At 48.3% G+C, this 21,326-nt stretch overlaps 5 protein-coding genes across 5 annotated transcripts; all 5 read right to left on the bottom strand.

Annotated features, from left to right (window-relative positions):
* Positions 1-543: 543 nt before the first annotated feature.
* EV420DRAFT_1480914 (uncharacterized protein) lies at positions 544-1,318 on the bottom strand (the record flags this gene model as incomplete). The annotated part of the gene is made up of 2 exons (XM_060469718.1): positions 544-1,122; positions 1,175-1,318. 2 exons carry the CDS (start codon positions 1,316-1,318, stop codon positions 544-546), a joined length of 723 nt encoding a protein of 240 aa, XP_060329353.1.
* Positions 1,319-4,197: 2,879 nt separating this feature from the next.
* On the bottom strand, positions 4,198-5,737 carry EV420DRAFT_1551073 (uncharacterized protein). The gene is made up of 3 exons (XM_060473464.1): positions 5,567-5,737; positions 4,834-5,518; positions 4,198-4,781 (listed from the first exon to the last, which is right to left on the bottom strand). Exons 1-3 carry the CDS (start codon positions 5,615-5,617, stop codon positions 4,381-4,383), a joined length of 1,137 nt encoding a protein of 378 aa, XP_060329352.1. The 5' UTR covers positions 5,618-5,737; the 3' UTR covers positions 4,198-4,380.
* Positions 5,738-7,901: 2,164 nt separating this feature from the next.
* On the bottom strand, positions 7,902-9,327 carry EV420DRAFT_1551066 (uncharacterized protein). Its single transcript, XM_060473463.1, has 3 exons — positions 9,271-9,327; positions 8,515-9,217; positions 7,902-8,464 (listed from the first exon to the last, which is right to left on the bottom strand). Exons 2-3 carry the CDS (start codon positions 9,209-9,211, stop codon positions 8,061-8,063), a joined length of 1,101 nt encoding a protein of 366 aa, XP_060329351.1. The 5' UTR covers positions 9,212-9,217; positions 9,271-9,327; the 3' UTR covers positions 7,902-8,060.
* Positions 9,328-16,254: 6,927 nt separating this feature from the next.
* EV420DRAFT_1480911 (uncharacterized protein) lies at positions 16,255-16,924 on the bottom strand (the record flags this gene model as incomplete). Its single annotated transcript, XM_060469717.1, has 3 exons — positions 16,255-16,472; positions 16,599-16,807; positions 16,833-16,924. The coding sequence occupies 3 exons, from the start codon at positions 16,922-16,924 to the stop codon at positions 16,255-16,257; spliced, it is 519 nt and encodes a 172-aa protein (XP_060329350.1).
* Positions 16,925-18,708: 1,784 nt separating this feature from the next.
* EV420DRAFT_1551061 (uncharacterized protein) lies at positions 18,709-20,541 on the bottom strand. Its single transcript, XM_060473462.1, has 13 exons — positions 20,495-20,541; positions 20,311-20,441; positions 20,221-20,253; positions 20,144-20,163; positions 20,082-20,096; positions 19,983-20,021; positions 19,841-19,926; positions 19,679-19,787; positions 19,457-19,625; positions 19,264-19,399; positions 19,167-19,206; positions 19,088-19,119; positions 18,709-19,035 (listed from the first exon to the last, which is right to left on the bottom strand). Exons 2-13 carry the CDS (start codon positions 20,381-20,383, stop codon positions 18,834-18,836), a joined length of 954 nt encoding a protein of 317 aa, XP_060329349.1. The 5' UTR covers positions 20,384-20,441; positions 20,495-20,541; the 3' UTR covers positions 18,709-18,833.
* Between the last annotated feature and the right edge of the window lie 785 nt (positions 20,542-21,326).

The raw sequence follows: 21,326 nt of genomic DNA, 5'->3' as shown, positions 1-21,326 counted from the left end.
TGGAACCTCGCTGGTTCTTGGGCTAGAACTCCTGGGCGCGACAACTTCGCTTCTCACTCCTCGGAGAACATTGGGAAAACAGGTCACAAGTATGCTCGAGGCTTACTGAGTCTTATTTGTCGCTGACATGATTCATGTACTAGAACTTGAGAAGACCGCAAGAGCAGAAATACCGAAGGCAAATGATGCCAACCAAAAGATTAGTATTCATTTGACTACGTGAGAACCTGTGCCAGGAAGTCCTCGCCGTCTCCAGCTCAGGTGCATGGGAGAAGCCTTTGTAATCAGAAAGAACTGTTCGGTAATCATCAAGTAAAACATCCGCTGGTTATATTGGTATGTGATCTATCTGAGTTGCATATTCAAGTTTGGTAGCTAACAGTAACAAATCCAGGGTCGTCAAGATCACTTGAAGTGAATACGCGTGCATCTAAACTACATAACCAGTATGTCGCGATATATATATCTGTTCGTGAACAATAAATAGTTAATCATAAACCCGAACATTTTAGACATGATCAGAAGGCGCTTCACAACCCAATATCAAATCAGCCACGGGACGAACCACCAGTGCACATCTCGAGCATATTGTTCCCACTCGTCGCCGAACAAGAGCTTCATTTGCTTGTCCTCCGCAACGGCCCTGCTAATTCCCACTGATACTGTCCATGACCACCAGACTCCCCATAATACGTACATGCCGATCATGCCCCAGCCGCTTTGGTCATTAAAGACGCACTCCGTTACCCACCCCCCACGCGTAAAGTGCGTGAGAGCAATACCGGCGACGAGCAACAGCGAACCTGTGTATGCTGGATGTCGTACCATCCCATATAAGCGCGTCTTGACGAGTTTGTGGGCAGGATGGACGGTGAGATCGAAGGTGAATAGTTCACCGAGTGTATGGAAGCAATCAAGACGAATGAGTGCCCCCGTCAGGATGGAAGCGGAACCAATGCAGAAGAGTGTCGTTGGTATGAGATGAGGCAGTGTACTCGGCGAAGAAGCCGCGGGACAGACGGCGAGCGATGCGTAGCTGGACATTTTCTCGACGGGATATATGGTGGTGAGGTAAAGCAGCGTCTCGAAGACGGCGAAGATCCACAGCGCTACGGAGTGCAGCTGCACGGCGATAGTGAGCACAAGCGCAGGAGCCTCACAAGAGACAACCTACCCAAAAAATTAAAGGTGCGATTTGAAGAATGTATAACTCTTCAGTATGATAACGTCCTTTTTTCGGTGTAGGGTTGGGAGGCGTCATGGCATACTGGTAGGCTACTGCCTGGAGGAGGGTGAGGGATGCTCGAACGAAGGACATATCGACTTGAGGGTTTGCGGTGAGAAAATGCCGGCACTCCTCTATCCGTCTTATATACGATGCTTTTCCCCGGAACTTCGACTGTGCAAGAAGAAAAATACCCGCAAATAGGGTTCTAGCTCCAAATCCATGGAATTTCCGATTGCTCTACGGGATTCGCGATGTCGTGGTAGAGCTCCGCGGCCAGTATATGGTTGAGAAGCTTTATATCATGAATGAAGGATAAAAGTTGAGTTCGCCCTCAAGCTTTAGAGGGAAAAGTATCTCCAAAAGGGATTAAAAGGCGGTAAATCCCGCACCACATGGTCGGGTGTCGGTCTTCCCTCCCCCACTGATGAGCAGAAGATCACACACGTGCAGAAGGAACCAACACAATTGGAGAATCGTAGTCTCCGTCTACTCGTAAGTTTTCGCTCAATCTTTCTTCTCTTGGCTGATATTTTTATAATGGCCGAACCCCTTTGAGGAGCCTCAAGTTTACTTCCGGTCCGACGGTTCAGATGACAATTTTCACACAAGATTCAACGCCTATTTCATATACGAAACGTTTCAGCAACAGCTAGTGGAAGAATACTTTTCCATTTGGCTATATAGCCTCATTGCTCCAGGGCATAATACCGAGGATGTTAACTGCACTCAGTCCGACCTCCCATCGCGTCTTGCAACCTCACCCTGTACAGATCGCACTCAAAACATTTACCTTTCTCAATGCAATTACACATGAATGTCTTCCTGTTCGAAGTCGAAACCGATCGTTGAGACGATTGCCTCCAGATCTATTGCCAGTTTGTCCAATAAACTCCGCATCGAGTTAATTATACCCAACCTCGTTTCACTGCCCATCTTGAACGGCCCTGCCAGCTCTCGGCCTTCGTGTTCTCTGCCCGAGCTCATCCTCCACGGACATTCTCCGTATCAAGAACCCATTGGGCGGCGACGTTTGGTATCAAGTTCCATTGAAACACGCATTGGAGAACGTAATTCGGACGGGCTATCCATTTCACGGTTATTTTCCGTTGCTTGTCTATAACGATGGTGGCCAGCTTCCTCATAAAATATGTCTAAGCAACATCAATATCAATGACCTGCATGGAACCAGAGGACAAACATAAAACTCCAGACGAACGCGCGCTATTCGTTTCGTCTATACAGAATTGATTCCACGAATTCATACTTCTTGCATTGCTGAGGCGAGATCACCGCGTCTGTTGCCTCTACACTTCTCATGGACTGACACGGTGCAAACGCAACTCTTCGACTGTCGGTCTTGTCTTTGCCGAGGTTAAGCAACGCAGCAAAGTAATAGCGACAGGATCTATCCAACGCTTAACGCCCCTCCTCTTGCCCGACTGCGTAATGAAAGCTACTACGTCCCTGCTCCTCTCTACATGCCGTATCCCCACGTGTAGCTGCTGTTGTCAAGGACGAAGACGAGATAGGCCTCGTGTTATTTGCCTGAATTGACCAGCTTGGTCTCGGCCTGTTCAAATTAAGGTATTCCAGAGATAGGTTGAACGACACGATGTGGAGGGTTTTTCGGAGTTTCTCTTCCGGCTTGTGCCAGTCCGCTTGTTTCAACTTTCGATATGTAGGGCCCGAAACGCTATATCAGTTCCTCGAAGGCTTAGCTACTCTCCTCTCCCGCACCAATACCTTAACTCAACGAATTGCCTATCTAGCTCGTCTTGGAACAACAAGACGCGGGACTTTGGGGATTCCAATTCCGACCTACTATCGCTCTGATGCTGACGTGCCTCATTAGTCCGCAATAAATAGAGGTTATTCACGTCGCAGATGCTTGTAAGTATTGTGTATGGCCTGCGTACTGTATTCGTCTTGTTATTATAAACTGTGAGGGTGTCAAACGGTGGATTGATATTGTGTCTGTTATTAGCATGCAAAACCAGGGCCGACAGCTTATGGCCCGCGTTTCAGCTGCGGCCTACTACCAGCTTAGCGGCATATGCACACAGAATTGACTCAAAATAGATATGCTTCTTTATGTGCGAAGAGAAGGCATGACAAAAACTGGGGCCCGACAGACTTGCTGCCTCGGGACAATTCCTCCGTAGACTCAGCTGCGGCCGTGAGAAGCGACTGTATACAATGACTGCAGTGCAATACTACCTACCTACCTACCTACACACTGGAATTACGGGAATGAATGGCCATTCCATTTCACGATAACAGGATCTATCTGAAGCTTAACGCCCTTTATCTCGTCCCAGATTGGAATGAGGTACTTCCGCTAGACAAGCTAGTACTTACTATGACCGATAGCCTCGTCCCTGCTCCTCTCTATATGCCGTATCCCCGCAAGTAAAAGATACATGGCTAACTATTGGACACGACCATACTCGAAAGACGTCGTTTGAATTGACCGGAACGCCCTTACTTCATACGGATTGTTGTGTCTGGTATACGAGACTAGGTAATGCTATTTCATACAAATACGCTGCAAGACACTGCTACCCTAGATTTGGAAAGGAGAGAGGTTTTGGGCAGGCGTGGCGTGATATCAATTCCTCAAGAGTTTGTAAGTCACGACCTCAATTCAATTCTTCAGCTAAAAAATATATCCAACTCTGAATGGGAATAGAAAGCTGCACACGCTCGCAATGGACGGCCCAAGATTTCGAGTCAATAGACAACGAGAAGTCGACTATAGAACTGGGATTCGTCTTGTCTATCTGGAAAAGATGGACCGGTATCGTATCCGAACAACTTTGGGCTAGTCTAGTGATGGGTGTACACGAGAATAGAATTAATGGGACAGTTGCACTACAAATAGCCATCGATTCATCCTGTAATGATGAGATGAGATTCGGAGATGGCCTCTCAAAGGCGCAGCAGTTTTGGAACAGATGCTGAAAATCACAAGCTGGACGAATTGGATATACTTTGAGTTTGGAAGATATGCCTAGCGTGAGTTTACGAACAATGCCGTCTTCCTGCCGAGTCAAGGTGACAAGAGAGGAAAGGACAAACAAATCGGATTGGCTCCACCATCCATCGTTTATGGCTATGATACAAGAATAAGAATATGCAATATAAATATGTGCCTAAGCTAGCGCTTCAACCAAGAGTCGGCCCTCCTCGTGCAACACGGGCATCTGCTCCACGATATTCCTGCGGATAGTCATATTGTTATCTTCCGAGCCAATAGAGACCCTGAGGACTTTGAGAGAGGCAAATCGTGGAGCCGAGAGAGCGGTATCCAAAGCCGCCCATATGTCATTTCCGCTTAGTTGCACGAGTTCTTTGAGAGTGGGGAGTGGCGGAACGATGACGGTGAGATGTTGAAGGAATGCCGGACCGGCGCCCTTCTTTATGCAGAGCTCGAGGAACTCCAAGCCCTCAAGGAGGTAGGGTACCTCGTGTCGGATGTTGGACATGACGTAGTCGACTACTGGCACGCGAGAGAAATCGAGGACCTGGGCGTTTGTGAAGAATTTTGGTGTTTCTATTTGCACGTGTATTAGGTTAGGAAGGTGGCAGGAAGACGATTAACTTACTGTCATTAGGAAGCATAGGGGATATCGATAGCCTTGAGAGGGAATGACGAACGCCGTTGAGGATGCTTTGTATTTCGGATACGTCGCGTAATGGAATATGGAGCCGAAGGATGCGCAGCGCGTATAATGGAATATTCATGTCGCTTGCACGCCACAGGAATGAACCGTCGACAATGCTCCCTCTTGCACTCGGGGGGGAGGACACGCCGATCATGTTGAGGGACTTAAGTTGTGGGTAGGAGCGGATACATCTTCGGAAGCTCTCCGCGGAAGAAAACTCGACGCCTTCTAGTGTCAAGGACGTGATCACGGACGTCATGGATCCGACAAGGCCGTCGTCCCATGCGTTGCCACCGCCGTCGATGTGGAGGGTGTCGACGTTGGGTAAAAAGAGGATACGGAGTTGCCGAGCAGCGACGCTCCCGCTCCCACCGAGAAGGTCGATGGAGTAGACAAAGTGTAGAGATCGGACGAGGTACTCGACTGCTGGGGAGCTGCGGCAGACGGCGGTGAATTTGAGAAAGTCGAGGTCGGAGGATATACGTGTGGATCGGAAGAGAAGGACTTGGGCGTGGGACCGGAAAGAGCGTGAAAGGGAGAGACAGGTTCCGAGGGATTTAGGGTCGTCGCAGAGCTGGTCGATGATTAGGTCGATGAGCTCTTGAGGGAATTTTTCCATGGCTTTCTGGAGAATGGTTTAGTCTAAGCAACATTTTTCGTGTTAGTGGCGGACCTTAGAGCGAATGCGCTCGAAAATTGGGGATCTCTGCGAGTAGGTCAACATGAGTGAAAAAGAGAATAAAGAGGCGTACTGATGATCAGTTCTAATGGACGGAGAAACATGAAAAGATTTCTCTGATGGAAGACAAAAGACGCGTTGGATCACAGCCACAGTTGACCCTTGCTTTGCAACAACCATCATCATCTAGCCCCGACCCGGCCGATCCCTTCTCCCTTGTTCAACACACAATCGCATCTATCAGCAAATCGTTATGAAGTGGTCATTCTCAAGACTTGGATGTGGTTTGCTGGAATGTCACCGGAGCATAATCGGAGTCTCGACAGCTTGACGTCGGCTTCGACTCCCGTGCCACGTCTTATATCGTGGCCGCAGCAGCCATTTTCCACCAGCGTGTTTCCTTTTCTTTGGCATCGCAACCTGTATGACTAAAACGGAGCGTAGTGGCCGTTTCAACATCTCTATGGCCAACTCTGACCGTCTTGGGTAGTCAAGCCTTCGAACAAGCTTCAAGTATAGAAAGTGTCGTGTTTTGGTTTTGAATTGTACATGCATAGGCGGAAAACGCGTGGAGATCTTGGCGGCAGTGCGTACTTGGTTTTGTTTTGCTGGATTGTGCTGAATGGCCATCCGTAAGTATGACATCCGGCGATGCATACACTACCCTCAGCAGGCTGGATGATGGGCGTCTATTCATATTTCAAAGATCTAGCCTATGAAGGGGCAGCTCCGGTCCTTCAGTAAGATTCCTTGTGGATACCGGGGTTTAATCCACTCTACTGGCCTAGCAAGTGGTAGCCTAGCACCAACTTCTACGAGTGGACAGAAACGCGAATTGTGGAGAAGCCCGAGGATGAAGCGCATGAAGGGCCAGAGATTTCCGGGGGGGCAGTATCGCTCTTTCATGGTGCGATGCGCCTCTCTTCAGCTTGGCGCCCTGGCGACTGGGGCGGCTGCGGGTACGGTCCCAGACGAATGATGGTAGGGGAAAGCAAGAAAGGAGCGGTGAGGGAGGAGGACGCCCTTTTAGGCTTGTCGAGTGGTCCGTGCACAAGGGCGGGGGATCTGCGCATGTGCGTCATAGATGCGGTCAATATTCGTCACAGGCGGACGTTGCGTCGGGCCGAAATCATGCCGCCTCTGGTCAACGCTACATGCACAAACTACCAGTCCATTTTCTGTGGTCCCTGACGCGATTAATTCTGTTACTTTCCTGCCGCCCCGTTGCTTTCCGTGGATTTTCATAGTGATTCCCGTTATGGCACGTTACATTATATGTTTATACATTCTAGGCTGACTCTACCGTCCTCGTAAAGGTTCTGTTTGTCATTTTTATATTCACCTGTACCGCAACTCGTGAACCTGGAACTTGCAATACTCGGCTAATTTGCTAGCTCATTGTCCCTGAATTAGAACGAACCCATTCAATAAATCTTGTCAACAGCGAAGAAATACCTTTTCATTGCTCATTGCAGCAAAGATTTGAACCCATGTCTACGTCAGAGGTTATGCCGGGGATTGTGGTACAAAAGAGTTGCGGCGCTCGTTTTCCAAATACAAGGCTGACGAAGACTTCAGAATGATCCCCGGCGTGGTCTTCGCGGCGGATTGGTTCTGTGTGCTACCACATATCACTTATACATTCGCAATGACTGCCTAGCTAGCATTTCTTTCCCGCCACACGCATACTGAATACTGTCCTTCACCTTACAGTCGTCTTTTTGCTTATGCGAGTGTATTATTCTAATTATTCATAGCAGTTCGCCTCAGCGCTTGTGGCGAGCATGTAGAAACTTCAAGAACTTAAAGCATCGCGATGATATTAAGCTCCCCGGGCCTCATGCACATGGCTCGGTAGGTTGTAGCAATTTGTGATCTGCTTTGATCAATTCCGATGCCTGGGTGCTGGGTGATATTTCGGATGCAGAGATACTAGCGTGCAGATCACTATGGATGTTTCTCAGCCCTTAGGCCTGCAGATCATCCCTTCCAATGTCCACCTCGTAGATACCTCGGGGTGGGTCGCGTACGCTGATAACGCCTATGTGAGCGAACCTAAGGGTGAAGCACATTCTCCATTTTCTCGTTTTCTCGTGCTCATTCGGTTCTAGTTGTGTCTTGATGACGGTAGTTGTATTTCTGTACAAGCCATCAGATCACTGCGAGGCAAATATTAAATGCGTTTCTGTGCTTCTAGTCCCCATGAACGTTGTCATCACGGAAAACAAGACCGTGCTTGCACCCGGTGAACCATCGCAGTCATGCCCCAGTCGGTACTCGGGGATAATCTAACGCGCACGAGAACATTTTCACTGAGACATTCAATGGATCGGCCTCAGTAAAGTAGAGGAAAAGAATAAAAGCGGTATTGCTAAAATGAAAATACATAGTCGTTCGTAGCCAAAAATTCTAGTTGCAAAAATACAGTGTCAGATTACAGCAGTACATCAGATTTCCTTTCGTTGAAAGAGATAACGCAGTTCCACGACTATGAAAAGTCTACTACAAGTAGCCCAAGGCTGCGTAGTTTCGGCAACGATGTTAGTATATTGTCTTGGAAATCCTCGGGCTCAATCCAATCCCAGCTATCAGCCTCTGCTGGAAGATGAAAGTGAACCAACTCAAGGAAGTGGTACCGAGGATTAGTAAGTATCCCATCCATTAACGTCAATACGTTAGAAAATGAAACCTTTTCCAATGATTCTGGTTTTGCGGCCTGATGCATATGAATATGGAGCTGCTTCAAAGCTGCAGGGTGGACATTGTGGTCAAGGCAGTAAGATAGCCAGCGGATGTTCACAATGAAACATTTCTTCGAGAAATCGTACAGGTGGTAGTTGACCTTTTGAACCTGGGAGATATCCAGGATCGCAGTCTCCATACGGCCAGCACCTACCCAACTGTCAGCTTGTAAGGTAATCGCATGATGACTATATGCTCACCGTAAAAGACCAGCTTCGTATCCAGTTCCCGAAGTGTCCCACGAGTTGCGCAGAGGAGTTTGTGCATGTGGGGAATGTCAAATGAATAAAGGGTTCTGTGCTGGAGCTTGCGCAGGCTGTGTAAGGCGAACCGACTGGCCTCTTTCACCACACTTCCCAGAAACATCGTGTACACGTTTTCGTTGACGTACGCGAGTGATAATTTCTCTATAGCGGGGCCTCGAGCAACCGCGTAGGCACCGAACGCGGCAGGGTACTGTACTGTGACGCCACTCAAGGACAATGTCTTGAGATAAGGATACGAACATAACCAATGGCGAAAGCTCATCGCAGTGGGAAACACGAGGTCCTCCAGAGTAAGGGAAGTGATGGCTAGAAAATCGATCTGCCATAGATCGTCTAGATGGCCCTGGATGTGCAGCGAGGTGACATTGGGAAGGGGAGGCAGCTGAGGCTCCCTGCCCCGGGAAACGATCTTGAGAGAGCGAATGATGCTGGGAACTAAAGGCGAGATATCGCAGAGGGCAAGGAATTGGTGGAAGTCTGATTCTGTGTTGAGGCTAACCCTTCGAAAGAGATGGTACAGAGCTCGACCATGGAAGGCTCTGGAGACGGTCAGTGCTGCGATAAGGGTTTTTCGGTGGTCACTGAGCTCGTCGAGGATGTGCTCGATGAGCTCAAGAGGAACGTCAGCCATGATCGCCTGGTCTGTTCGTTCAGCACATCATGAAAATAACGGCTAGCAATGCACCGTACTGTTCAAAATGAGTCGTATTTGTTGAGAGGTCGTCGTGGTCGGTGGGAAGAGCGACGGGCGGCAGTCACGTTCCTTTCTCATTTACCACCATGATCTCTTTGCTCACTCTTTGCTCACTGCATCATCCAGCATCGTCAAACCTTTTCTCGGTGCTTGACACTCTAGTAGGACGTCGTGGGCGAAAGGATTTCAGGCTGCTGTATCGTGGTACGCGTCTCATCTTCTGCGGCCGTTGACGTCGAGCGCAGGTAGATATGGAACCACATTCTCAACGTTTCTCCAGGACAATAAATTCCTTTCCGACTCGTCGGTATGCATGCATTTGAATCTAGAACTGTGACGCGACCAGGCCCGAAAAGGTGCCGTTATCACCTGGGCGACATTGAACGTGGACCCTTGGATATCGCTGTCGGCAATCGTTGGATATCGTAGCAAAGAGCCGCATGCCCGGAGGCGCCCTGCTTGGTTAAGCAGAACCGGGGCCTTCAATCCAGGGATAACATCCTCATATATGCGGGGGCATGAGCCACCAAACTGCTATCCTTGCGCCGCTCTTGAAGGGCCAATACGCAGTAGCCGGGTTTTCTGAACGGTTCTCACGTGCGTAGCTTTTTGTTTGACTCGTCATTGAGGCATTGAATGCCCTCTAGATTTCACAACCTTCTGGGCGCATCGGTTTCTCTTCGAAACGGCGGCGACGACTTCTGTCCAGGATCCTAACACGTCTATATGCTAGGGAATTAACTTTTGACGCGACCAAATGCATGAATACGCCATTGCTAGATGTCGCGGAGGGTCAACGGCTCTGCCTAGGCTTCATCGTGAAGATACCGCATGTACGGACTCCGGAGTCACAGCGACCTGAAAACTCAGTGGATTCAAAGTGCTAGTACGTTGTCTAATTCGCTTTTTGCATTTTGTACGAGCCTCGTTTGCCTAGGTCTTGTTTCCGAATGGTGGCCTCCTTGGCAAGAACCCCTCCTGCCTATGGATCGCGCGGGCGGGCGGCAAACACACCTAGCTTTTGTTCGCGTTACCACGAGCGTCACTTGGTTTCCATATGTTATCGGTTATATCGAATGGTTGTTGTGTGATCTTCGCGCTCAAAAATTGGGCCCTATTTTGGAGGGCCATGTATGCGATCGAACTTGGTAAAAGGCTTTTGGACAAAACGGGTGGCTGGAACTTTTAAACATCGACGGATCAGATGGAATAAGCATGGCGCCCAACATGCTAACCTGGTTGAACGGGATTGCCAGTCTAGACGATCATCAGTGTAAGTCATCACAATTGTCACTCTAATCTATCTCAAAATTGTCATCAGAGCCGATGTCAGCCCTCGGACCTGCGATCTTGGGAATGCACATTGACGCCTACGTGAGTGATATCCTGAGGCTACTCCAAAAACCGTCTTTTCTAATAAGAATAACGCAGAGTGTACTATGGGAATACTACTGGAATCACCGCGCCTTTTCATTTGGGCTTTGGGTCGTTAGAAAACGCTACCTATAAATCTTCTCTTCGCCCTTCCTCGCCCTTCGTCTTCCGGAAGCACACCACGCCCTTTATTCTCATTTTACACTCAGAATTCTATCGATCCCTACCCTCTTTCCCGCTCGATGCATGCAAGTTTTAGATGTGGGTTCTTAAACCATCTATCATCCCAAAGTTGGGGACAGCCGAGTGCGGGCTACTCCGAATGTTCGCACCCGGACTTTGACAAACATCATCGGGCTGCCGGCTTGTACTTCGCACTCTAAGGAGGATACGAAGTTCGATCGCGTTATGCCGCTACCTTTTCTCAAATGCCTGCTGCAGGCCTCATGCGCATGATAAGCAGGTGTACGTGATCTCGGAAAGATCTTGCACGACAATGTGGTGGTGCTTCGCTCGAGCTACCAGCGGTCGCCTAGTTCTTACTCCGCAATCATCAGAGAGCACCCAGGAGTATCCTAAATGCCGATACCATGGTTATCCGTACCGCGGACGTTCGTGTTGACCGTACTCAGCAGCATGAGCAGTCGATATCCAGCATTAAATTTCCCCAATTTCACCTCTCATGTCCCTCCTTACAATCAAGCCGCGACTCTGCCTAAATTTTACATGTCCACCATATTCTGAAGCACTGCTCTTTACCCGCAGTTTGGCTCTTAGATGATGCAGATCCTTTGTGCGTGGTCCTGTTTAACCGACTGCCGCCTTACCGGAGGCACGGGCGGGAGCAGGTCCGTGCGCCAATCCCGCAAGAAAAGGAAGTCCGAGGACAAGGACCGGCCTTACCGCCGATGAACTACTCGTTGCGGAAGATGGGAGGGAGGCGGCGGCAGTGTCAGCAGCATTGCAAGGATGAGAATAGGATGTACGCGGGTGGCGTTGATTTTGCTGTTGGTACCAAGAGACCTCGGCATTGTGCTTCCCAATATGAACAAGGAATAAAACTCCCTGTCCGGTGTTCGCAGAGTTATTACCGTGCCCATTCTCGACGTCGTTTCTAACCGTTATTACCGTTTCATCGCAACTGTCATTCACCTTTTATCATGATCAAACGTCGTCGTTCCATATCTTCTCCGATATTCGCGTGTGTTTTCCACTATCTCGTTGCAATGGCACTGAACATGGAGCAGAGGACCAGAGTCCTCTCCCGCAGTTTGACATGGTTACGTCGCAGACGTGTTGAGATGACCATTCACACGTAGACGTTCATATGACTACCGCGTGCCGACCTTGATGCCCTAGTACAAAAGGCGTGCGGTATCATTACGCTGTACAAGCGTGAGTAATGTCGGGAACAAGTAAATGTAGATTCATCTCGTACCCCGTTACATGGTAGGACCCTGAAAACGAGCCATCCCTATTGGGTCGGGCACCGCGTTTTTTGTTTCGACTGATAAGTATCACTCGAAACCCGTCTCCAGAGTCCAAGCCTGCTGACCAGTCAACATTTTTGATGTCCTCCCGAGTCTGGCACATGAATGGGACGCTAATGATGACAACACTGTTAAACACGATACCCTGAGCCCTTGCAGAAAATATTCCTTACCCTTGGAATCCAGACTTTTGCCGAATGTTCCTGGCGTACGTTGGACTGAACGAAAAGGACTACGTATCTTGAGACATCCCATTTCATTCGCTAGCGAGAAATACTACCTCATAACTTCCAAACCGTTGACACAATGGGCCCAGAGGCTGCAAGGACAACAAACGTAGGAATGAGTTGGTAAAGTGCCTAAAATATTACTTGTATCTTTACCTACGACTCTTGACTGATACTGTCGAGCTAATTTAGGGGGTAACGAGAGACAAACGGCATCCGCATAACACGGGAGTGGACACTTGCATGTAGTATCTTCCTATCATTCGACCGCCGGCTTATGCCTTGGCGTATCTCACGCATCTCGTCCTGAGAGCCGCACGCAATAAAAACGGTATTCTTTTTCGAGACGTGCTGCATTTGCCTCATGGAGATGAAACAAATTTTTTCTATTCTCTCAAGCTAAGACGTAGATTTATTCGTGTCCGACAATCGAACGATGCTAGGTCTGGAGAGAATGCGACGGGAAACGGCCAGTATCATGCGTTGTGGGAGTGTCATCATGTCAAGGTTCAAAGTGTCTAGAGTTCAAAAATGAGGGATGATCATGGAAGAGCCGGATTGGTTCTGAAGATATCGAAAGGCCATTTGAAGACAGGAAAGGCAGGTATCGGTTACGGAATATTTGGACGCACATGCTTACGATGTATATTTGGGACAGCAGAGATAATGCATTGTCGGGAGAGTTGGATGCGAAAATTAAGACAGATTACAGCGCTTTGCAAAACGGTTGGCATCACCTTTCCGAATCAAAAACATTTCCTGAAATTTCGTTCATTGATGTTGGCCTACTGGGGCTGGATCGGGGCCCGGCAACTCCGCAGAAGCCCGCCATAACTGCCATAACGCGCTCATAAACCACACCAACCCCTGAACCAGAATTTCGCAAAATGTTTTGATCGCAAAGTTTATGCCAACCTTTTTACAAAGCGCTGTAAGTGAACTCTAGGATTCAAAGAAGGTCACGACGGTGTGCATCACAGCCTATGTTGAAGGACAAAAGGGTGATTAAGAACGAAGGCGCAGTGATCGCTTCGCCTCCTAGTTGTTTTGCATCCCATCCGCCTCTTCGCAGTTTGATGTGGATATGAAGATACTGATGTCATGAAGGTTCAGTTTCCCGTAGTCGGGATTCCTGCTTTGTTCGTTTGTTTATGTCACCAAAACAGGAGATGCATAGATGGGCGGTCTCTTCACACCCTTATCTCGTCATCGATGTCCTCATATGAATTTACTTATGTGAGGTATTGAAGCTCCCCGTCTCGTGATCGGCACCTCCTACAAGCTTCTGTGTTGGTTGGAGGCTCTAAGGGTCGGAACATGATATTTCAGGTCGTAAAAGAAATCACAGAAACTACACGTATATACTGAAGTCGAACAGAAGATATATGGACTTGGAAAAATCGTACACGCATGAGATGAATTACTAGAGCTAAGCACTTGCAATGATTGGCAATAAGACCAGTATTCAGAGGGGTTCGACCTATTTTACGCGGAGGAGTCATACAATAAGTTCGAGGACTGGAACAAAGTAGCCAAAGCTTACCTTGGAAACGAGCCAAGAGCTTGCGTGATGAGCAGAGGGAACCCTGAACTCCGGCTTTACTACGGGTTACTCATCTACACCGCGTGCCAAAAATATTTCCAGTCCGGGATGCCCTTTATGACTGCTACCTCCTTGTGAGCGTTAAAGTTAGGTTTTTCAAGGGCATCCATCTCACCTGAACCATGACACTGAGGGTTCGCTGCTGGACAGTGCGCGTCCTGAGAATCGTGCGCAGCTTTGACAAAGCGTAGCGATATTGCCTGTCATCCGACTGCAAAAACACTCGCCTTCGTAGAGGAATGCTGAGCAGAAGGAGCATCTACCTATGATACATATGATTGCGAATACTGAGAATGGCGGGGAGACCTACCGTTTTATATCTCCCATGTTGTGCAGTTAACAAAAGGAGGAAAGGGCTTCCAAACATAAAAACAGTGGGTCAGTGAAACTGCATCGGCAAATTCATAGCAGCCTAAGGCAGTAGCGACAATGCATAACGCGCATTGGGTGAGCTGTGGTATTTCCAAATTTCATGGCTAGACAAAAACTTACCAGCCTGAGCGAGTTCGGAGGACTTATTAGGATATAGCGCCTTTAGGCACCTCCTCTGCCATCAGGTTGAATCATCAAGTTGCTTTCAACTTTGCTCCCCATCAGGTAAGAAGCACACCTAAAATTAGGTAAGTATTGCGGTCTCCCTGCGATATTACAGGCAATACCTTACATGATAGCGCCTCATTTCTCTGTTTTCTCTTCCGACACGTACAAAAGAAGTGGCAAATGCTGCGGCCAGGCACTTTACTAAGGAGCTGCTATAGGGCAGGATTATAATCCAACTCAACTCACGGAGCGACTAGTAAAGACATTGTGTATGTGCCAGCCGCAAAGAGCAAGAAAAGCAGAAAAAGAAATTCACGACGGGGCTGGGGGAGGAGCGGTCGGGCTGTGACGTGGATGCAGGGTCGCCCAATATAATCTGATAGACGGGATGTTTTGTCCACCGCCAAAGCGAGACAAACGCGCTAAGCAGATGTCCGAGGAAACGGGATGTCCCATGGGCAATCACAGCACATGTTAACTGAATCCCAGAGTATCTGGCCAGGGGGTAAGTGGGAATACATGGGAAAGAAAGGCGCAGAACTCACAACTGCCTCCGGCGCCAGCACAGCGTCAGCCATGTCGACGTTAGAAAGGGTGTAGCCACTGCAACCAGGTATCCAATGTCGGCCCAAAATCCAAACAAACGGGAGACGTGGAGCTCAAAAGCACTGGCATTAGTTGCTGAGCTCGACAGATAGGCTAGCACAAAGGATAGCGCTCAGAGAAAGGCCTAATTTGAGGAGAGAGCTTGATGGCCATCAGTGCCGACGGCGAATGATGATGGAAAGGGAGATCTACAGACCTGGTTGACTGAACGCCTATCACTATTTCACCTATAAAACGGCCGTTTGACAAGAGCATACCAAAAATGCAGTTATCAGACAATACTGTTTTCTTTTGTCTATAAATGCTCCGGTCCATCATGATTGAATTAACAGCTACGCACAAAGTCGAGCTCCGAGCGGACCGCATGAATATCTGAAATGGGGTACAGAGCTAATGATAATGAACATATCAAAAAGAAGGAAAGGACAGAAAGAGGGAAAGGAAAAATACATCCATATTTAATCCATGCTACCCTCGAGGTCTCATTGGAGAAACACGATAACAAGTAGTCGTTCATTGACAAGAACACGGAGAATCCAGATCAAGGTACTGCCGAGGCTAGTAGGCCCCCCCACAGTGGGGCCAATTTCAGGGCGAAAATATTCGTTGATTTGAAGCTATTTTTGTACACGCAGGCACCATTATTCGCGTCCAGAGCAGTCCTATCGACCTTCGATGTTCAGCATGATGAGAATAGAGAAAATAAAAACGCGTACAAGTAGTATGCCCGATATAGCCTCGCTATCACTCGTGCCTGTTGGGCAGGCCATCGTCTGTTTTGATGATTCGCCGAGGAAAAGGTGTGGCGGTATTGTAAGACGGCGGTGGGGAACAGGGGTCATGGTAGTAAAGGAAAGAGAGCAGTAACGGCACTGATTTCTGCTGCTACCTGACCCCAACCACCACTATCAGCGTCCACACCTTCCAGTCGAGCCCGTTAGTCAACGAGCCTAGCGACAACCAGGAAGTATTTGCCGTTATTCTGTCTGCTTCCCGAGATTTCCACAGTTGAGCTCAGCATAACTGCGGTAAGAAACATCATATCCTCCAGCGTAAGAGAATAAGTTGTGATGGCCAGGAAGTTGATCTTTTACGAGCCTGTCGACTGTGCAGCGAGGTACCGTAGGGAAACGGAGAAAACTAGGTTTCTTGCTGCCGGAAACGACCTCGAACGAGGACGATGCTGGGAACTACCGGCGAAATATCACAGAGGGCAAGGAATTGGCGAAAATCTGAATCTTTGTTGAGATGGTACAGGAGTTGACCGTACTCTGGAAACAGACAAGCTCGCCAAGATGTGTACGCTAGCCATGGTCGCCTAGTCTGTTCATCGGAATAATGGCCAGCGATTCTCCGTACTGTTCACAATGAGTTGCATTTGCTATGAGTATAAGGAATTAGAATGGGACGTACGGAACTGCAGTAAGCTCGAAGTCGGTCGGTGGGAAGAACGATGACGGCAATCACGTTCCTTTTTCATCTACCACCATGATCCTCTTTGCTCTCCACATCTTCCAGCATCATCAACCCTTTTGTCGGTGCTTGGTGCTCGAGTAGGATGCTGTAGGTCAAGGTGTCGAGGGTGCTGTATTTTGGTGTATGTCCCCCCATTTGGTTTCTTTTGCGGCTATTGATGTCGGGCACAGATAGATATGGACCCACATTCTCGACGGCTTTCCAGGACAACAAATTCCTTTCCGATTCGGCAATATGCATACATTTGGGCACAAAACCGTGACGCGACAAAGTCCGTGGAGGTGCCGTCGTTGGATATTGAGCAGACTGCACTGCTATAGTTCTGCGGAGGCATATTGGGCAGCCACGCTTTCCTGGATCGTTAACCTTTTCTCGGTGCTAGGTTTTAGTCGAGTAGGATGTCGTGAATGACCAGCATCGAGGCCATGGTATTGCATGTAGCCCTGGTACGCGTTTCCTTTTCTCTCTTCAGCGGGAGTTAATGTAGAGTGCTGGTAGATATACCCGCATCCTCAATGGCGATGGCGTTTGCCCAGGAATCAAATATATATCAACAAATTGCATTTCAGCTCCGTTGAGCATGCTCCGTGCGGCGTCACGCACTGGCGATTGTCGTTGGATAGAAGAGGCAGCACGACCAGAGGAGCCCTGCTTCAGCAGCACGAGAGCGGAGACCTTCAATCTAGAGACATTGTCCTCATATATGCGGAGCCAGGAGCCACAAAGCATCCGTCCTTACGCCACTCTCAATAAACAAATATGCAGATCCGGGTTTTCTGAGCAATCCACGTGTGCGTTAACTTTTATTTCGGTCATCGTCGAGGTATTGAATGACATATAGATTTCAGAACCTTTGGACGTATCAAACCCTCTCTACAAGGCTCAAGACGGCGACGACTTCTGTCCAGGACAACAATCGTATCCTAACATGGCTATATGCTTTGGAATAGAATCGTGACACGACCAAATGCATGAAGACGCTATCGCTGCATTCTGCGGAGAGCTAGTAGGTCTGCGTGGCCTTCATCACCAAGATACCGCATATATGGACCCATAGCGACGTGAGAACTCGGAATCAAAGTGTTAGTACGTTTGTTCATCTCGCCCTTTTGCTTCGTGTACCAATCTCATGTTTTGCTATGTAGGTCTTGCTTTGGAACGATGGTCGTCCTGGCATGTTTCCGCGCGTACCAGAGCATCCAAGGCGTCCTACCTATGGATCGTGCGTACAATGGCAAACACGCCCAGCTTTTGTTCATGTCACCATTAAGCTATTGGGCGTTACGGTTCATCCGGTTTTCAAGTCTTGTCGACCGTATCGGGTAGCTGTGGGAGGACCTTTGCCCTAAAAAAAGTTGGACCTTCTGGCGACGATATATGTAGTCGAACGTGGCGGAAGGTTTTGTGGGGGTGGCTCGAACTTTTAGATATCCCGGGATCTGCTGCAGGAAGCAAGGTGCTGTACATGCTACCCTGAATGAGGGAGCATTTCCAGTCAAGATGATGGATGTCGTTCTGTCGTTGGACAGACAGGTCAGTCAGTCGTCACAAGTTCAAATTGAATTTATCTCAATTGCTCATTAGGGTAGGTCTCGGACTCGGACTGACGAAAGTCAGATATTCTTTCCTGGCAATGAACATCGAGATCATGCAATGCCTGTATGAGTAAATATCTTGATATCGGTCCAAAACTCGGTCTTTTCTAATAAATTTAGTGCGGAATCGCTGTACCACGGGAAACCTATCAGAATCACTACACGTTTTGCTTTGTGCCAAAGTACGAGAAGCCAAGAGGGTGACTGTATCAGTTGGGAGAAAAACTCAGTTCCGATAATTTAAGTATTCCTCCAGCTCGGTGAAAGTTCCTCACCTCATTCCCCGAACCAACATGTTAATGTCGTCCGGGAGAGCTGAGAAGGTTCGGGTTCGGCGTAGGAAACTTACCCAAACGTATAGGCTTGCATTGTCGCGTCGGGAGTGTCACTGCTCAAACGTTGAGGTTGTGTCTGCTTCGTATACCCGATATGCTAAAGGTGCATCAAGATGCTGTACTGACGGAACGGTCCCTTCGACTGGAAGAAGTCGCTTTTTGACCAGAAATATGCCTTGCGAAGTCCCAACCTACTTCCGACTTTTGGATCCTGTCAAACGTTTTGATAATATCGCAGATCAGAAATACAATAGATACATTTGAGTTACTTGTTATCTCTTCGGATATCCAACGTCATATCCTGCATTTCAAATTAGGAGATGTCCGTCGAACGCGAATCAGCGGTGGAACCAAAACTGAGCGGGGGTAGATCAGCTGCTTGCCAAGTAAGGCTACGTTCTTGACGAGTGGCAATGCGCCAGCTGGTAGTTGATGCTACTACGCTGGAAGAAGCGGCCTTATGAAGATTCAACAGCATGCGAGTTGTGAAGACTCCCAGGGCAGCGTGAAATGGCCTGAGAAATTATTCGTTTATTTTAACTGTAATAGCTTCAAAGCTGCACGCACCCATAACTAAACCAGGGAATCTTGGTCACCCCCTGAACAAACATTAGATGTAAAACGCTGATGGAGGGATGCGACACACAACAACCATAAGATTGTTGAACACCAAGAGGCACGATACTCTGACACCGAGGGTTATCAACAAGAAACAAGATGGAAAGGACAGATACAGTACACACCCCAGAAAGTATAATATATTGTCGCGAAGTAGAATGGAATGGAGACTATCGGAGTGTCCCCTCCTCATCTTGTCCATCATTGACTCAAGTGTCTTGTAAATCGCAAAACTGAATAGAACGCCTTCATAAGCGGTGGCTTTGAAAGCAAACGAGTTGATACTCTAGCACGGATCTAATAGAGGGCAAGACCTACCAGGTATCCATTGGGCCCATTCGATCCCGGAATGAACGTCCGGACACCCAGGAAGAGGTAGGCGGATCGCGTCAGCAATGAGAGCTTTCCGCCTTGCAGCATTATGTGCTGATATCCACAAGAACCCAGCAATCGAACCCGCAAACAGAAATACATTTACCACGGCCACCTCGGATGCGAGTCAATAAACTAATCGACAGCAGAAGGAGTCGGGGATGATACCTTTTTCGAGCATTTGAACAGAGCATACACACGTAACTGCATAACAATCTCTACGGACCAAAGGCTTATCGCTCCGACAATACGGACGACAGAGTCAATGGCTACGCATCTGTTTGGAAGTGGTCACTGGGGGAGTTTGCAGAAGGATGGCGTAGAACTCACAGGTTATCAGATGTTATTCCGGGAATGGAGAAGATGTGAATCTGGAGAGTGTCGAAGATGAGTAGCGCTATGCTGTAATACCGCACCTAGGAGAGCATCAGTATGAGTTAGTAAAGAAACTGAGGCAAAGGTAACAGCATACCCATAAGAACATCATCTTCCCTATGTTTCGTTTCTGCTGCTATTGGAAGCCTCAGCGTTCATGTCCCATACATCACAGTTCTCATTCTACTGGACCCACCCAGATATAAAAAATCTACTGAAATTACGCAACCATTCATCGGAGGATGTAGAATTTCGTACCTCATCTTCCAGTGTCACAACTTTGACACGGATGTCAGCCTGGTAATTAATCCACAGATTCGATGCAAGGCACTTACAGTAGTCGTGTAAAATCCAGGTAAGTCCGACCACTGTGAATGGAGGACCTTCAGAAACCCGAGGGAGTATGAGGAAGGCATAGCGCTCACGGATGACATGCAAGGGAACCAGATTTCCCCGGTACAAGGCAGCGAACTTGGCGTCCTCAGTATCACTGTTCATGGAAGAAAGGGAGAGGGTACTAAGCGCTTTCTTGACAAAATTGCGCTGGGTTCATATCCTTCCCGTAAAGTATGAGTGATGTCATACGGAGGTACAATAATTGCTGCGTACCTAGCAAGCCGATAATGTTACATCGGAATGATCGGCAGTATATTGCTTCCATGGACTTGGGTTGATGACTCTCACCGGAATAAATATCTCTCACCTCGGATAGAATGCTCCGGCTGTGGATCACTGAACAATTGCAACGACTGACCTAACTTGAATAATGAATGTATCGTGGTGAGAATGTCGTCGTCGTTATTGGTCTGCTAGATCTTGGCTGGGACATTGATAAACCAAAATTCTTTTTGCTTTATCAGGTGCTGATTCTGGTTAAGTTCTGGTTGGCTGGGAGGAGAATGAGAACTGATTGGGGCTGATCGAAGATTTAAGGCCTGCTCGAGGCGACCCAACAGACCGGCATGTGAATAGCATACTGAAAGTAGTAACTGTCATGCACTCAGATGAGATTGCCAGTAGCCGGCAATCTGTCATTTCAGAAGCTACCGTGTAGTACCGCGTCTTGCACCTACCTGGGCCCAGCCACAGATTGGTCGCGGACGACTCCTCTGTATCCCTACGGGTCTCATATGATTAGACGAATGTTCTTTTGCACATAACAAGGCATGTATGGCAACGAGACTACCCCATTCCTTTGTATAGGTGGATGCATGGTGGAACACTGGGCTGATTGGTCATCTCCGGGCAACCCGATCTTCCGGCCCGCCGGACCGTAGCCTCCTTGGCAATGATTGGATGTCGCGGCCCCGAACAAATGCAAGCTTGGCCTTACGACGAACCTTTGTGAGCAACTGTCTTGCTGATTTGATCATGCATAGATAGCCCTGCTCATTCGTTATATACAGAATCTTCTCTATGATTCCCCTTGATCAAGGACGGT

The sequence above is a fragment of the Desarmillaria tabescens genome, assembly GCF_030435595.1.
Source record: "Desarmillaria tabescens strain CCBAS 213 chromosome Unknown EV420scaffold_23, whole genome shotgun sequence".
Taxonomy (NCBI): domain Eukaryota; kingdom Fungi; phylum Basidiomycota; class Agaricomycetes; order Agaricales; family Physalacriaceae; genus Desarmillaria; species Desarmillaria tabescens.
Note: the sequence above shows the minus strand (reverse complement) of the source record. Positions and strands in the feature narration are given on the sequence as shown.

Bases quoted from the DNA above. Each gene is read 5' to 3' on its own strand.
- EV420DRAFT_1551061 (XM_060473462.1), bottom strand. From the start codon at position 20,383: ATGAACAGTGATACTGAGGACGCCAAGTTCGCTGCCTTGTACCGGGGA. The intron at 19,626-19,678 runs GTATCATCCCCG...CTCGCATCCGAG, and splicing joins TGTTCAAATGCTCGAAAAAG to GTGGCCGTGGTAAATGTATT. The intron at 19,120-19,166 runs GTGTGTCGCATC...ATGTTTGTTCAG, and splicing joins TCAACAATCTTATGGTTGTT to GGGGTGACCAAGATTCCCTG.
- EV420DRAFT_1551073 (XM_060473464.1), bottom strand. From the start codon at position 5,617: ATGTTGACCTACTCGCAGAGATCCCCAATTTTCGAGCGCATTCGCTCT. The intron at 5,519-5,566 runs GTCCGCCACTAA...ACCATTCTCCAG, and splicing joins TCGAGCGCATTCGCTCTAAG to AAAGCCATGGAAAAATTCCC. The intron at 4,782-4,833 runs GTAAGTTAATCG...ACGTGCAAATAG, and splicing joins CCCTATGCTTCCTAATGACA to AAACACCAAAATTCTTCACA.
- EV420DRAFT_1551066 (XM_060473463.1), bottom strand. From the start codon at position 9,211: ATGGCTGACGTTCCTCTTGAGCTCATCGAGCACATCCTCGACGAGCTC. The intron at 8,465-8,514 runs GTGAGCATATAG...ACAGTTGGGTAG, and splicing joins TACGAAGCTGGTCTTTTACG to GTGCTGGCCGTATGGAGACT.